Genomic DNA, 16,482 nt, shown 5'->3' with positions numbered 1-16,482 from the left:
TTTGATTACATTGCAATGCATTTTAAAGATTTATTTATTTTTATTCTTTCTGTGTGTTTGGCCTGAACGTATGTATGAACATTGTAAGCAGACCTGGTACCTGCAGAGGCCAGAAGAGAGCATCAGATCCCCTAGAACGCCAGACCTAGGCCTGAGCTCTCTGCAAGAGCAGAGCATGCTCTAACCACTGAGCATCTCTCCAGCCTTGCGTCACTGTACCTTTTGATTCCTGAAGTAGGCATCTGGTCTGTGGAGAGGAAGTTACAATGTAGGGTGGGCATTCTTTATCTGCAGTACTTGCCTGTTTGTGCAATCCACGTTGCTGATTCATTCCATTTTATAAAATTTGTTATGAAAACTTTCACATTTAAAAACAGCAGTTCATCGTAACCTTCACAAGTACTTGAAGATGTTAATAGTAGATAAAAATGTGTTTTCTTAGTCTGATGTCCAGATACCAGCTCACACAGAAGGAGAGAGACAGACAGGGAGGGAGGGGGAGAGGGAGGGGAAGAAGGTGCAAAGAACCAAACAGAAGCTTGCTGAGAAGTTGAGTAATTTCAATGAAACGCTCGCGGCCAGGGGCCAGCAGTAGATTTGAACAGGCAGAAAGTGAATCAGTGAACTAGAAGATAGGTCGGCTTCAGTGATCTAGTCTGAGGAGCAGAAAATGGATGAAGTAAAATGAGCAGAGAGCAACAATGAAATCCTGATGAAGCCTGTTGAGTGCCTTCAGATGTGCTCTTATACAATGGGATGCCTGAAGCAAGGGGGGGGGGGCATCTAAAGGAACATCTGAAGACAGTGACAGAACACTCCAGACCTGAAAACAGATACTCCTTGATCTAGTCAAGAAATTCAAGTTCTTGGTAAGGTCATCTGGATCCTTTCCAGGACCTCCACTGTCTGTTGAATGTCAGATATCAGGAGAGTCTTGAATGTAGCCAGAGAGAAGGGTCACTGTGTGCGAGGTTTTAGCTGCCTTCCCATCGTATGTTCAAAAAACTGATGGTTTTGTTTTGTTTTGAGACAGGGTCCCTCTATGTATCCCTAATTGTCCTGGAATTCTGTGTAGTCAAGGCTAGCCACAAACTTAAAGAGATCTACTGGGACTGGTGAGATGGCTCAGCAGTTAAGAACACTGGCTGTTCTTCCTGACGTCCTGAGTTCAGTTCCCAGTAACCACATGGTGGCTCACAACCATCTTCTGGCTTGCAGGTGGACATGCAAACAGAACACATACATGCATAAGTCAATTAGAAAAAGTTTAAGAAAAGATCTACATGATTCTGCGTCCTGAGTGCTGGGATTAAAGGTGTATGTTATTACTCATGGTTTTTGTTGCATTGAAAGAAGTAAAAATGTCAACCAGGAAGGCTATAGCTTCCAAAAATGGAGAAATTGGCAAAATTAGCTTCCAAAATGGAGAAATGAGTATATTGTGGTATGGACATACTTATTCATCTAAATTTCTTGATATATTTTAAAGTAAGCATAGATAGTAGGTCACAGAGTCCCCAAGCACTTACTATGTCTGTCTTTAAAGTTCATTAGTCATTGAGTATTACAGCTTGTTTGCTTGTGTGGTATACAGATTCACAGGAAAGTGTGACAGAGTGTTAACAATTGTGAATGTGTTAGTGTTACAAAGCACCTCATAAACGCATCGTTGTTGTTCTCTCTCTGACAGTCCCCAGTTGGCTTGCTGATGCTTGTGGGTCTTGTTTATAGGGCCACCACAGATACTGTGTTTCCAAAGTAACTGAGATGGGAATTTTCCAGAGCCCTCCTTCCCTATTCTTCATTTAGAATATTAGTATATGCACATAAGTATCTTGTTCTAAGTATTAGAGTATTGATTAAGAAAAAGATCTGGGCTTGTGGTTTATCCCATAATCCCAGCACTTGGAAGGCAGGGACAGGAAGGTGGATCTCTGAGTTTAAAGCCAACCTGCTCTACATAGGTTCTCAGGCCTTCCAGGGCTACATGGTGAGACTCTGTCTCAAGGAAGGACAGAGAGAGAGAGAGCGAGAGCGAGTGAGCGAGCGAGCGGATTTATCTCTTGTTCTAGAATTTCTAAATATATTATAAAAGCTGTGCTACAATCCCCCTTTTTTATGCCGAAAGGAAGAGCTGAGTTAATCAGTTTGCGTTGCTTCCCTGCCTGCAGTGTAATCTCCATCCCGGGGATTAGGTAGGGTGAGGACAGAGTGAGTGCATGAGAAGTCATCTTGCTTCTCCTTACAGTTTGCTTCCTGCTTTGTAACGGAACAAGAACTGTTCTAAAATGTACTCACTGCAGCCAAATGTGGCCTTTAAAAATATTCCTATCAGTGCAGCTAGGATAATTACAACCCTTATTTCTCAGGCTTTGGGGGCTCTGCCCTGATCAGCATGGCCACGGGCATATTTTATTTCAGGGAACTTTGAAAAATGCTTTATGCAGGTCTTCCATCCCATTTCGTAGAAGCAAAGTTTAGAAATGGACACATTCTGAAAGTATGTTTCTTATATACTGGAGTTGAACATGTATATACATGAGAAGTGTTGTGGGCGATTGAACACTGAATTTCATAGTGGTTCAACACAGAGTTACTGTGCACAGGTGTTTCCGTAATTGTGATGTATTGGGGAGATTCAGTGTTCAATGGTCCTCAAATCCACACTTCCACCTGTGTGGTAGATGGTTACTGGGCTGTGGTATAAAGCATGCAAAACGAACAGCATAGCCGTTTTTTTTCATGGGGGATGGGGCACTGTCTTACACCAGTGTACACACCCTGTATTGCATGCTGGGTGCTGAGGGAGGCAAGTTCACCTCTTTAGAAAAAAAAAAATATAAGTGTTCCTACTTGTACTCCTCCGTGCTTGTGTGTTTTCTGTCATGAGTAAATTCACTATGGTGTAGCTATAGTGAATATAGCTGACTCATCTGAGGAGTGAGGCCCCTGCTAACCACTTACTCTCTGTCCTTGTTAAAGTAGCTAACCTTATGTCAGAGAGGTGTGCTGTCAGTATATATTGCTGGGGGAAGGTGATGGGCTGTCTGTGCCTTTCCAGAATGCATACTGGAACTATAGCCCTCTGTGTACTACTAGTAGTTGGAGATAGCCCTTTGGAGGTAATTAGGGTTAGGTGAAGTCACAAGGGTACCTTTAGAGTAGTGATTCTTAGCCTTCCTAATGCTTTATACAGTTTCTCTTCTTGTAGTGTCCCCCAACCAATTCTTTCATTGCTATTTCATAGCTGTAATTTTGCTACTATTATGAATTATGTGTATCTAATATGTAGGATATCTGATAGGTGACCTCTGTCAAAGGGCCATTTGACCTCCAAAAGGGTCGCAACCCACAGGCTGATAAGTGCTGTTTTAGAGGGACTTAGGTCCTTGTAAGCAGCTGTAGCAGAGAGATAGCTTCCTCCTGTTTACATTGTGTGAAGTGGCTGTTTGTAAACCAGAAAGGCCTCCTCCAGGACCCAAATGGCTACCTCTGTGCAGTGATTTGAGGTGGTAGCGGATTGACTAGTGCAGTGTCTCAGGTTGCACGGACTGTCCTGGGCACTCCCTTGCAGGAGTCACCCTAAGGTATGGTCTACACCAGCAGCAGACTACAAAGATTGGTGACTCCGGTGTGAGTTGTGAGGACATCATTACAGCCCGTTAGGATGTTGTGAGGTCAGCAGTTTGCTGGTCAGCAGGTGCCAAGACAGCAAAGGGGAGAGGTGACTGGGGTCAGTCTAGCCCTTACTTTTAACCTGTGACACTGATAAACACCTGCACGATGTCAAAACAGTGGAGTTTTGAGAATTAAAGGTCCATTTCTGGCAGCAGTTTACTAATGTTCAAGGGGCTGCCAGCCCACGGTACCTTTTGTTTTCACAAGGCCCAGTGTCACTGTTCCACGATGGGTAAATAGATTTCTTAGACATATTTTCTTATCATCAAATTTTAGACATAAAATGTTGTTTATGGTTTCAGCTTTTGCAGAACCGTATAAGGGTACAAAGAGGTGATAGTTTGTATCTGTTTCTTACCAAGCCCAGATGGAGTGTCTGTCTCCCGTCTTACAGTCCCCTCAGGAGCTCAGGTCTGTAGAAGGTGTTGCTGTGCACAGTTTCCCACAGCACAGTTTCCTGCATCAGGAGGCCATTGGCCTGCAGAATACCACAGTCTCTGGGGCTTTGTCTTCAGGACACATTTGCTGTGACCCGAGGGCCTCCTGAAGTGAGTGCTCCGAGCACAGTGAATCTATGTTGGCTTTCTTTGTTTCAGCAGCATTGGGCTTGCTATGGGTGAGTAGAGAACTTGTTTTTACATCTTACAGGTTAATATAATCTTAACTCCCTGCTTTTGTTTTAATCGTTTAAAAACATAGGTTTTCTCTTCTTTTCTTTTCTTTTCTTTTTTTTTATTTTATTTTTTTATTAGGTATTTTCCTCGTTTATTTTCAATGCTATCCCAAAAGTCCCCCATACCCACCCCCCCTTCTTTTCTTTTCTTAATTGAACTAATAAAATTTATTTTAAGGCATACAACCCAGTATTGACATATTTTAAGTCACCAAAATAATTTATAATAGTTAAATGCCTCTTAAATATACATGATTTCTTCTTCGTCTTCTTCGTCTTCATCTTCGTCTTCTTTTGTGGTTTTTCGAGACAGGGTTTCTCTGTGTAGTCCTGGCTGTCCTGGAACTCACTCTGTAGACCAGGCTGGCCTCAAACTCAGAGATTCGCCTGCCCTTGCCTCCCAATTGCTGGGATTAAAGGGTGTGCCACCACTGCCCGGCACACGAAGCAAAAAGTAATGTACACTCAACCAGTTTTTAAAATCTATTTGGAACATTCAACATGACAGAAGTAGAAAAAATATCGCATATGTAGTCCTCTATGAAAGGAAATTGTGAAGGTTCCTGATTAGACAGAAACTGTTTCATCTCCAAGGGAGAATACGCAGTGTGACTGTGGCTTCATAGAATGAATTGGGTAGTGTTCCTTCTGTTTCTGTTTTGTGGAATAGTTTGAAGAGTATTGGTATTGAAAAGAGAGGGAGAGGGAGGGAAGGAGAGAGAGAGAGAAATGGGGGAGGGGGAGGAGGAGAGGAGAGGGAGAGGTTCACTTAAGCCTTTAGCTCTCTTAAAGATTGGGTTGTCTGTTTTCTGTTCTCAGGGTTTTAAAGTTCTTGGCACATTTTAGGTAAGAGCCCTCCCTATTTGAGGCTTATCTAATTCTGTTGACCTTGACTTTTGTGAAGCAGGAGTTTTAGATTTTAGTTAAGTACAGTTTTGTTTTGAGCCCTGGGTACATTACTGCCAGGGAAAACCTCAGGGGACTTGGTTTGGCTCTTTCCTCCATCGAGTCCCAGCTCTGCTTCCTGCTTATACTCTGCAGTGTTAGAACCTCAGGAGAGTTCTTAATGGCTAGTGAGAGTATTCCAAACTGTGAGTAGTACAGGGTTTTGGTCATTTTCCCCCAGCTGATTCCCTTGGTTTTGTATCTAACAGCTGCTGTGCCCAGGTGCCCCTGTTAATGTGCCTTGTCTTCCCTGTTACCCAGGGGCCCCTCCCTGTTAACGTGCCTTGTCTTCCATCTTAGCTTCTAGCAGCTTACAGATTGCTTTCTACATTTTGCTCTGTAGTCCATACCATGTTAATTTTGTTAATTTTGTGGTGTGGTCTGTGTTCACACTTATTTATTATTCACATGAAGATACACAGTGTTTGAAAAGACCCCTTTCATTGTATTGTAGGTTGGTTTTGTGATGGCAGCTCTGAGTAGCTCTCAGAGTTTCTGGGTCCCTGTTCTCCTGCACTGACCTTCCTGTCTGCACCACAGTGTCTTGAGAACTCTAGCTCCATGTGTAGAGTAGACGTCAGATTCAGCATTTAAGCTATGGAAACATGTAACATCCCATCCCGTAGGTCCTCGCTCATGGAACTCTTGTCCTGTTTCCCCCCACAGTTCCCACACCTTCCCAGGCTCCTTTGTGGTTCTCTGTCATGCTGTTACATCTGCATCTAATCAGCGTGTAGCTTTTAAATACTTTCTAGAAACCACGAAGATTTCCTTAATCCAAATAAGACAAGTAGATTGAAAACAAGTCTCTGTGTCAGAGGGTCTCTTACCCTCCTCTCCCTCCTCCCTCCCTTCCTGTGTGGCTCCTCCCCTCCTCCCCGCCCCCAATCTTAGTTACTTTTCTGTGGCTGTGAAGAGACATCATGATCAAAGCAACTATAAAAGCAGACACTGTATCGGGGTTCATTACCGTTTCAGAGGGTGAGTCCTTGGCCATCATGGTGTGGAGCATGGCAGCTGGTAGGAATGGCACGGAGCAGCAGCTGAGAGCTTACATCTTTTACCTAGGCATGAGGCAGAGAGAGGTAGATTATGAATGATGTCAGCTTGTGAAACCTCAAAGCTTAGCTCCAGCGATGTGCATTCCCCAAGAAGACCATGCCCCCTAATCCTTTCCCAAACACTTCCACCAACCAGGGACCAAACATCTAACTACATGAACTTCTGAGGGCTGTTCTCATTCAAACTGCTATACTTCCTCAATAGAAACGTGTATATTACTTGAATCTTTAAAAAATTTTGTATGTGTACACATGTGTGCAAGTTTGCATGCCCATGGGATCCACGTGGAGGCAAGAGTTTAATGTTGCCGGGCGTGGTGGTGCATGCCTTTAATCCCAGCACTCGGGAGGCAGAGGCAGGCAGATTTCTGAGTTCGAGGCCAGCCTGGTCTACAAAGTGAGTTCCAGGACAGCCAGGGCTATACAGAGAAACCCTGTCTCGAAAAACCAAACCAACCAACCAAACAAACAAACAAAAAACCAAACAAACAAAAAAAAAAGACCCACAAAAAACCAAAAATGAAAAAAAATAGTTTAACGTTAGAATGCTTATTTTTCACCAGTTACCCTTTCATCTTATAAAAATTTATCTTTTTATGTATATGAGTGTTTCACCTATGAGTATGTACCATGCTATTGCAGTACCTTCAGCGGCCATAAGAGGGCATTTGATCTCTTGGAGGTAGAACTACAGACAGTTGTTGAAAGGAAAAGACTGCTCAGGACCCCCAAGACCAAGTTCTCAGCACAAAGGAGATTTGTTTGCCCCAGAAGGTCAGAGGACAAAGACTAGAGATAGAGAAGGGGATGGGAGAGGGAGGAGGGGTATTTATTTGTCCCTGGGGACAAAGGGCTGCTTCTGGATAAAGAGGATACAGACATGGCCCATCAGCATATAGCAGATTATAACGGTAAAAGGGGCAATCCTGTGTTAGGATGAGGTGTTTATTATTAGGTGAGTCGAAGGGGGCTTTTGACTGCTGGACTTTTGAGACTTTGATGGCTGGACCTGTAGTCAGCCTCAGGAGGAGGAAGTGACCAAACAAGGGATAAACAAACATTAGTGGCTAGCTTGAGGAATGGAATCTAAAGGTCTTTAGGAAGGCAGAGGGACTGGAGAGAAGAGCAAGGCCTGCCAGAGCCATGCTCACCACGCTCAAGCTGGCCAGAGTTCTTGAGTTGTGAGCTGTCATTTGGGAACCAAACCCGGCTCCACCGCAGGAGCCGTGCGTGCTCTAAGCTCTGGGCTGCCCTCCAGCCCTGCTGCAGTCTTAAAAGGCAGGGTCTTTCCCGGAGCCTGATGTGCGCTGTTGGGGGTGGACATGTGGGCCAGTGAGCCCTGCAGATCTGTGGTCTTTTCCTCCAGTGCTGCTTTGTAGGTGTGGATCACCACATCCAGCCTCTTGTGGCCTGTGGGGATCGAACTCAGGTCCTCAGGGTTGAGCACTAACAAGTCACCAATTGAGCCATGTCTGTAGTCCAGTAATTGACTATTTGTTGAATGTTTCTGGTACAAACACCTCTAAAAGAGGCGTTTCTTTCCCTGCCTCTTGACAATGAACTGTATAACTTAGTTTCATTTTCCTGTTACACCTTTTATCCATGTACTGAGAAACCAAAATACCGAGATGACTGCAATGATATGTAGTTCTGATACGGGTTGAAAGGGTTCCATCACACCCACTGTAGGTATGTGGAAACGCCTTCCTGCTTACTGCCAGGTTAGCAGAATGCGTTGGAGCTCACTGATGACACTTTTCAGATGAGGAAGTGCTCCCTCTGTAGAGCATGCTCTGGGAGGTAAGCAGTCCTGCTGGACGTAGAGTATTAGGAGATAGTCTTTCAGCACGAGTGGAGGTGTGGTAGAATTGCTTTGTCTTTGTGTTCATGAAAATGGTTATATCCTAGGTAGAACATTTGACAGTGTCTTTCTATAAAGTTCATTTCAAGGTCTTTCAAACTCATTTGTTTTTACTCTTAAGCAGACAGAGCACTTATCTTTCTTAATATAGCTTGTTTGCCTTGGCTGTTTACCTGGATATGGGGAAGTAAGATTCACTCAACAACTCAAAGAACTTTAACAAAGAAGGACTATCTTTCAGCTGCTGAGTGCTGTCAAAGGCATGGCAGCTTTGAACCTTCGCTTACTCACTTAACTATGTTATTTATTATCTTTGAGATTGCACAAATTTTCCCCCATTTGATGGGTCAGGTGTCACAAAGTATAGTCAGTCAAGATGAATTTTTTAAAAAAAGATTGACAAATTTAATTAACTCGGTAATTCATCGCCAAAATTATAGCCCTTTATATAAAAATGACATAAAGATTAAATCTGACATTTCTATAAAAATTGCTTTATCTCTTAATTTCTTGAACATATGAACCACATTTATTTTATGGTCTGTTCAGTGTGGGCTGCTCTGAGAGACGCACCCTATACTAGATGCTGTACACAAGAAGCACATGTTCTCCGTGGCTCTGCCTCCTGGGTCACAGGTGGGCATCTTGTCCATGTTGAATTGTCCCAGAGACTGATACTGTTGTGGAAGCTTCACTAACTGAACTTAATCTCCATAATGGTTTTTAATGTACATCTTCTCCCATCATGTTCACTGTGGGAGTGACAGCACCGAGAGGTGATAATGCCCAGCACTGACATCAGACCAGGGTATCCCTGTCCCCCATGCTGGCCAGGTGAGCGTGCCGTCCATTTGTTGGAACCATTGTCTCTTAATACTAGTTAAAAATCTCAAAAAACATACCGCAATCAGTACAGCTTTGCACGTGTTAGTGGTGGTTGGTTCTTGGCCTGTGGAACCCGTCTCGTGGTCACAAAATGAGCTTCGTGACTGCTCCCTTCCTCCTCATTTCTCCGAGTTCCCTCTCCCGTCACTTGGATACACCTGAGGGCAGTATTTATTTGGTACAAGTACCTGCAGGCAGATGCAAAATGGTCTGAGACCTGGGCATGGCGGCACTCATCTGTCTTCCCAGCTCTGAGAGCCTCAGAGACATAGCAAGAACAGGCAGAGAAAACCAAACCGAACATTTCTAAAAAGGTATAATAGAATTTTGGGGGCGCATGTCCTTAATCAGTAATTGGTGTCATCAGTTTTATCCATAGGCAACATGTTTGTTACCTTAAAAACAAAAAAACCAAACCTCAGTGTCCCACATTAGACTTTAAAGCAGAGATACTAACGCTTTGGTTTCACTGGGCCACGTGTGTATGTTATTTCAAGTACTCCCTTTTAGGAATTTCTAAGAATTAATATAATAAGTAAGATTTTCTAGAAAAATTTTAAATAGCTGTATATGATCTTTGATTTTTGTGTGGGAAAATAGTAATGAAAGAAAATTACTTCCTTGAATCATCTGTCTAAAATTCTACCACAATCCAAAACATTTTTGGAGTAAAAATTATGTTAAAAATATATTCTCCATTAAAATAATGTAATCAAATTCTAATAAAATAATTCATAACAAAGAAGAAACAGAACAAATAATTGCTTATTAAAATCAGCATTTATGGGCATTTTAGCTTTGTTTGCTAGCTGTACTTTTGTGTTTTGTTTTTTAAAAAGACTTTTTTTGTATCTATTATTTTCAGGTAGACTTTGAACATGTTTGATTAATTTCAACTCAAGGTTTTAAGAAAGGGCTTATATTCCAGCCACTATAATTGGACTGAATAATCACGTGCTTCACACTTGGTTATTTGTGTAGTGTCTTTTAGGTTCCTGTGCATCTAATAGAACGTCTTTGGACTGGAGCTCAGGCAAGGCGCAGCTAGCACTAACCTTGCTATGCATGTGCTTCTCACTTACAGTTGTCCTCTGTAAACACCAAGGGAAAGCACTTTGTCTCCAGGCTGCTCTGGAGCTCTCGACCCTCATCTGTGCTTCAGAGCTGGGATTAAATGCGCGTACCATGATAACCAGATAATTTCCAGTTTAGTTTTGAAGATAGCTATTTTATTATTTTTAAAATCTTTTGTTATCAATAAGTGTAAATTAGGTGGCTTTTCTCTGGTTAAGTTATTTTGGATGCTTGTTTCTTTATGAAACATGGTTTCGTGTAACCTAGGCTGGCCTCAAACTCCCTGAGTAGGTGAGGGTGAGTTTGAACTTCAGTCCTCCTGCCTCTGTCTCCTGAGTACTGAGTATCCAGTGGTATACCAAGGACAGTTTATGTGGTGGTGGGGTACAGCACAGGGGTTTGTGGTTGCTAAGAAGCCCTCTACCAGCTGAGCTATGTCTCCAACTGCTGTGTGTTTTCCCTCCCTCCCCCTTCCCCCCCCCCCCCTGCCTCTCTCTCTCTCTCTGTTCTTTAAGGTTTATGTTTATTCTGTGTGTGTGTGCACACGTGTGTGTGTGCGGGCCTCACGGTGCTCGCAGGTCTTAGCCATCCCGGAGCTGCAGTTACAGGTGTTTGTGCATTGCCTGTCTTGGGTGCTGGGACCTGACCCGGAAGAGCACTAAGTACCCTTAGCCTTAGAATCATCTCTCTAACCCCATATTTAAATAATTTTCATGAAAATTTTATTTTCGATTTAACAACTCCTGAGCTGGTGTTGTTATAAAACTTGATGAAAGTTTTTTCCAGTGATATTTGTGCAAGATAAAAGTCTTCTTGCTGAGTATTTGTGGAAACTCTTGCTGTTTTGAGGATTTCATTTATTGTTGCAATGTACCTATATAGAAGTCACTTTCAAGTAAGTTAGGGATTTTAGCCCCATAATTTTATTTATTTAAACTTTTACTTTAAGAATTAAAACTTGGGCTAGAGAAATGGCTCAGTTAAGAGTACTGTCTATTCTTCGAGAGGTCCTGAGTTCAATTCCTAGCAACCACATGGTGGCTCACAACCATCTCTACTGGGATCTGATGCCCTCTTCTGGCATGCAGGTGTACATGCTGGTGTATCACTAATAAATAAATAAATATTAAAAATAAAAAAAGAATAGGCACTGCCATGCAATTGTTAGAACTAGTTTAGAGGGCCGGGCAGTGGCAGTGCACACCTTTAATCCCAGCACTTGGAAACAGAGGCAGGTGGATCTCTATGAGTTCAAGGCCAACCTGGTCTAAAGAGCAAGTTCCAGGATAGCCAGGACTGCACAGCAAATCCCTGTCTAGAAAAGCCAAAACCAAACCATCAGTGAAAGGGCATTAGATCAGGTGTCCCTTCACCTAGGTAACATTTTGCAAAAACTGTCAGTGAATGGTTTGATTGGGATAATGAAAGTCACAAGTTTCAATAATTTTATTAACCTGTAATGTCTGCAGCGCTTAGCCTAACTTCTCCAGTCCTGAAACTCTAGTAACCTTTTCTCTATTTCTGTAATTTCATCATTCCAAGAAGGTCACACATAAAGCAGTCAGGAGGCTGAGCCAGCAGGATGTGCAGGTGAAGGCCAGCTTGGGCTCCCTAGTGATGACCCGAGAAAATCGCCATTTTTTTGGATTTAGAGTGTTTTGAAGTGACTGTGTGAGGGCAGTGTGGTGCCAGCAGCACCTGCCTGCGCTCTTAGGTTTGTTTTCCTTCCCCTTAGTCACCTCCTCTCAGTCATCGGCCTGAGCTTTTAGTGTGCAGTGACTTGCTTGTCTTCACTGTACAGTTGGGTCATGTCTTTAATCCACTCTGCTGGCCTGGCCTTCTAATGGATTGTTAAGGCTTGGGAGTCAAGCTCAGCGTTTACTTCTGTTTCTAATGTGGGATGGAATCCGTCCCTGTCATCTGTGTGTCTTCTGTCCAGAGCCTGCCCGCACCTGCCCTGTTTGTTCCAAGACCCTGGCAACCTCCTTCACCCCACGCCACCCCACCCCGCCCCAGCAGAGAGCACAGAACACTTATTTCTACTAAGAATACTTCATAATTCAAAATTTAAGAATTTTTTATTTCTAGAATCTTCTACACTGTGTGTGTGTGTGTGTGTGTGTGTGTGTGTATGTGTGTATGTGTGTGTGTGTGTGTGTGATCTCAGACGACTCATAACTAAAAGAGAAAGGTGAAGGCAAACTGCAGATGAGGTACTGTATGTTTCTTGGTAAAAAATGTCACCTATAAATTGTACTTGAAAGTACGTGCATTTTTCTGTGTCTGTTTCTGTTTGTTTGTTTGGGGGCCTAAGAGTCTACTTACACACAGAAGCCTGGAGCCTTGCTGGGACACCGAAGCTGAAGCCGAGGCTTTCTCTCAGCTTACTGAGGTCCTGGCCTGGTTCTTGGCAGCCAGACCTGCTACTCTTCCATATCTCTCCAGCACCCACCCTCTTTCTGCTTTGTGGTCTAGTTGGAATGACTGCAGCTTGTGCATATAACCCTCAGCTATTCTCATTATATGGCCTAATAGAATCATCATTTCTTTTCTTTGATCAACTACAGGAATCTCTGTGGAGATTTGCTATGTACTATACTAGAAGTATTATGTATTATAATAGGAAATACCATCCTTTGCATGTGATTATACAAAGCTTTGAATTGCTCCAACAGCAGAATTCTGCAGTAAGGTATTACTGTAATTATAGTATTTACATGTGTATGTGGGTGCGAGTGTGCATGTGTATGTGTGCGAAGAAGGCAGCCTTCAGTGTCATCCCTTAGGGGACGGCTACTGGTTGTTTTCTTTTTTGAGATGGTCTTCCAGGGCTGGCCAGTAAGCTCGGAGGATGATTGTCTGTGTCTCTCTAGCGTTGGGATTACAAGTGTGTGGCACCATGCCCTGCGTCCTACGTGGGCACTGGGGCTGGAACCCAGGCCTTTATGTTCTGGATGGAGGTGTCTTTGCAGCCACTCACTGTAGACCTTTTCAAAGGAAAAGTCCCTTTGGTTGAGTCACGTCTTGGCTGTGCCATCCGTCTTACCTGGCATTGGATTGTTCTCTTTCAGGATGGTGGTCTGGAAGACAATGAGAAGAACTTCTATGAATCTGAGGAGGAGGAGGAGAAGGAGAAGAGCAGCAGGAAGAAGTCGTATGCCATGGACCCAGACCACAGACTCTTAATTAGAAATACCAAGCCGTTGCTTCAGAGCAGGAATGCAGCGGTATGTGGAGGCCTGAAAGAACTGTTTCACAGATTGAAAAACAAGCCAAAGCTGTGTGTCAGTGCTGAGTGTGTCAGTGGAGGGCTCACACAGCAGGCACGTTTGTGGCCACCTAGAAGGATGTTGGGTGTGAGGTAAAGCTTTGGAGACCCCAGACTACATACTGAATATTTTTTAGCCTTCTTTGTTTCTAGACATGCAACCATCAGACTTTGATGGGAATGCCTGACTTGATACTCGGTTTGCTTTTTTCTGGCTGTGTTAAGAGGTTCATTCAAAGACAGGAGCTCACTTTGTTTCTGAATTGATTGGTGTATATTAGGCCTTATGTAAGGATGTGGGTGTGTCTCTCAGGCTTGCTATCATAGCTGAGAATAGCAGATATGGTGGCTTTCCACAGTGTTAAATCTACCTGGTAACTTAAAGCGAACAGAACTAAAAGTGGCTGGCAATGTGGCTCAGTGACGGGCTGAATGCCTTCCATGTCGGAGGCCTCGGGGCAGTAAGCTTCATTGGGATTGTTAGGCAGTAAGAATCAGCTTGGTTTGGATTTCTCAGGCTTTGCTTATTTGTTTGATATCTTAGTTGTAAACAACCATAAAGTTTAGACAAATAAGTACTAAGAAACAGAGACCAGGAAAACCAAGTAATGCAGGCCAACCTCTCAGTCTCCTCCTCAAAACTCAGCCCGACGCCTTGTGCCTTTATTCACAGGGGCCAGTGAGTATCTGTGACACTAGCCAGGGCGACTCGTGGTTCGCAGAGTTTAAACACTTCTGTTTCTACTTTCTCTCTTATTTCTACTCTTTCTCTCTCATTTGCAGAGTGCCCTTCCGGGCTTGCTTTTTCTTTTTTTGCTTTTGCTTTAAGATTTAGTCGTTTAATTTTATGTGTATAGATGTTCTGTGTGTGTTTATGGTGCATATCTGTACACCCGCAGAGGTTAGAGGTTAAACTTCAAATATGAGGAACTTCACTGACTACTTCTTTTCTATAATACTGTTTTGAGAATTTGGCCATTAGTTTATATATCTTAGCAATTAGCAGGGTTATAAAATCTTACTATTAGTAGTGTCATTTCTAAATCATTATTCAAAAGCCCCGTCATAGTAAATCATGGATTCATTGATACTGTTGACCATACGCTGATGTTTGGATGCCCCAGTCTGCGGAGTAGCTGTTGCTTGCTGACTGTTTACTCACCGTCAGCTTCAGTTCATCTTGGAAGTTGGTTTTGAGATTCAGATCCTTGCTGACAATGGCAGGGTTGAATCCTGGGGTACTTTGTTATTTCTGCGCATCTTTGGGGTCCCTCCTTACTTGCTAGTGCATCATCAGGCTGCCATGGTTTTGAGCACATTGCATTCCTTTGCTTTGTATACATTTAAATGAGACCTGGCTTCTGGAGGATTATGAAAGATTAAAACAAACAGACCCTTTTTAATTAATTCTGTATTTGCCAGGTGTGTGGCTCATACCTTTAATTCCAGCTCTTAGGATGTAGAGGCAGGGGGATCTGTGCTGGACTAGAGTTTCAGGCCCATTGAAACTGAGACCCTAGCTTAAAACAAGCAAGCAAGCAAGCAAGCAAAACCTTGTTCTTACATTTCAAAGGTGATTATGGGAATTTGTTTCAGAAAGCTGATGGGCCAGTGTTGTGACTGCATTCAGAAGCAGGAGCAGACGGCTCTGAGGCTGCAGCCACTAGCAGTCTAGGACATGCATGGTTCAAAAGAGTGTGTGGTGTAGGATGCGGTCGTCGTGAGCGTGGGTACTGGAGAAGGTCTGGGCATTGCGCCTGGATTTTGCAGTTGTCAGAGTCTCTCTCGGGACTTTTTACAGATTGGCTCTCAGGTTTCAGATGTGGTGTTGAAGAAATCTTAAATTATGTTATTTATTTATTTATAGATAATGGGGCAAAAGGAAGGTTGTTTTATTCTTTTGAATTTGAGAGTGCTGTGACTAATATATTCAAAAGATGCCATACCAAGTAAAATCTGTGTCTTGATACACATAGAAAATACAGTTTCAGTTCTTGCATATGGGTTTGGATGTCTTGTTTATGGAACAGATGAGGTGATGAAGTACTGTTGTTCTAGAATTTTCAGGCTCTGTTTGAAGGCCGTAAAGCCAACTTTATTATTATATTTTTTTACGTATTACGAAGAAGAGTACATTTAGGACCCCTAGACTGTTGCTTTTTTTTTTTTTTTTATTGTGATTTTTAGCTTATGATGAATGTCCTTAGCTCAACCACCTTGAGGTGTGGTATGCTATCTAGGCATGCCTGAAACTCTTGCTTACCTCTTTGAACTTGGTGGACTGTGTAGAAGTTAACTTGTATTTCTCTTCTGGGCTGTTTTCGTTGTTTTCGTTGCTGTGTCTCTGTTGGCACACGCTGAATTGGATACTTGGTGGTGAGGAATCCCTGTGTGAACCTAAATGGAGAAGCGTGTTTTGAAGAAAGCACAGACTTGCTTTATTTTGAGAAAAGTTCTGCTACCCTTGCCCTGGCTCTGGCCTATTTTAAGACTGGCTTTAAAGCTGTGCATCTTAAAAAGTCAGAGCCCTGCAAAGGCCTTGTTCTTGCTACACTGTAAATCATTTTCCTTTATTTCAGATTGCTTGTTGCTCCCCAACAGTGTCTGTGTAGCTTAGAGCTCGTGCCCTTTAGAACTCCAGCACCCAGATGGACAGCGCACAGTTGCCGGCCCAGGCCCAGGGCTGCTGTAAAGGTCCGCAGTTGGTGTAATGGCATTTTCTTTTCTCAGGATATGCTAGTTTCCTGTCACTACAAATTGCCACAGTCTAGGTGGATGAGAAGGATAGGAGTTCATTACGTTCCTGGAAACCGGAAGACTGAAGTCAGGTGTAAATAGGCTGAGTCCCTCTCCACACTCTCCATGTGGATACAAGAAGCTGTCTCTTTCTTTATCTGAAGGCGCTTGGGCAAGGTCCTTGCATTTCTTGGTTTACAAATGAATCACTCACTTCCTGCTCCCTCCCTCCCCTCTCCTTCCCTTTCTCCCCTCTCCTTCCCTTTCTCCCCTCCCCCCTTCCTTTGTTGGGCACCCTTCT

The 16,482-nt window shown here is 43.2% G+C and overlaps 1 protein-coding gene across 4 annotated transcripts in view; it reads left to right on the top strand.

The window, feature by feature from the left end:
* Positions 1 to 16,482, top strand: part of Ap3b1 (adaptor related protein complex 3 subunit beta 1) — a 202,746-nt gene that overhangs the window by 68,065 nt on the left and 118,199 nt on the right. For all 4 annotated transcript variants that reach the window (XM_085830906.1, XM_085830907.1, XM_021180280.3 and 1 more), the window contains exon 8: positions 13,249 to 13,404. In XM_085830906.1, the coding sequence (XP_085687032.1) occupies positions 13,249 to 13,404 (156 nt within the window). The remainder of the gene's footprint in view (positions 1 to 13,248; positions 13,405 to 16,482) is intronic.

Source organism: Mus caroli, unplaced genomic scaffold (assembly GCF_978045245.1).
Source record: "Mus caroli unplaced genomic scaffold, Mus_caroli_1 scaffold_15, whole genome shotgun sequence".
Classification (NCBI taxonomy): domain Eukaryota; kingdom Metazoa; phylum Chordata; class Mammalia; order Rodentia; family Muridae; genus Mus; species Mus caroli.
Note: the sequence above shows the minus strand (reverse complement) of the source record. Positions and strands in the feature narration are given on the sequence as shown.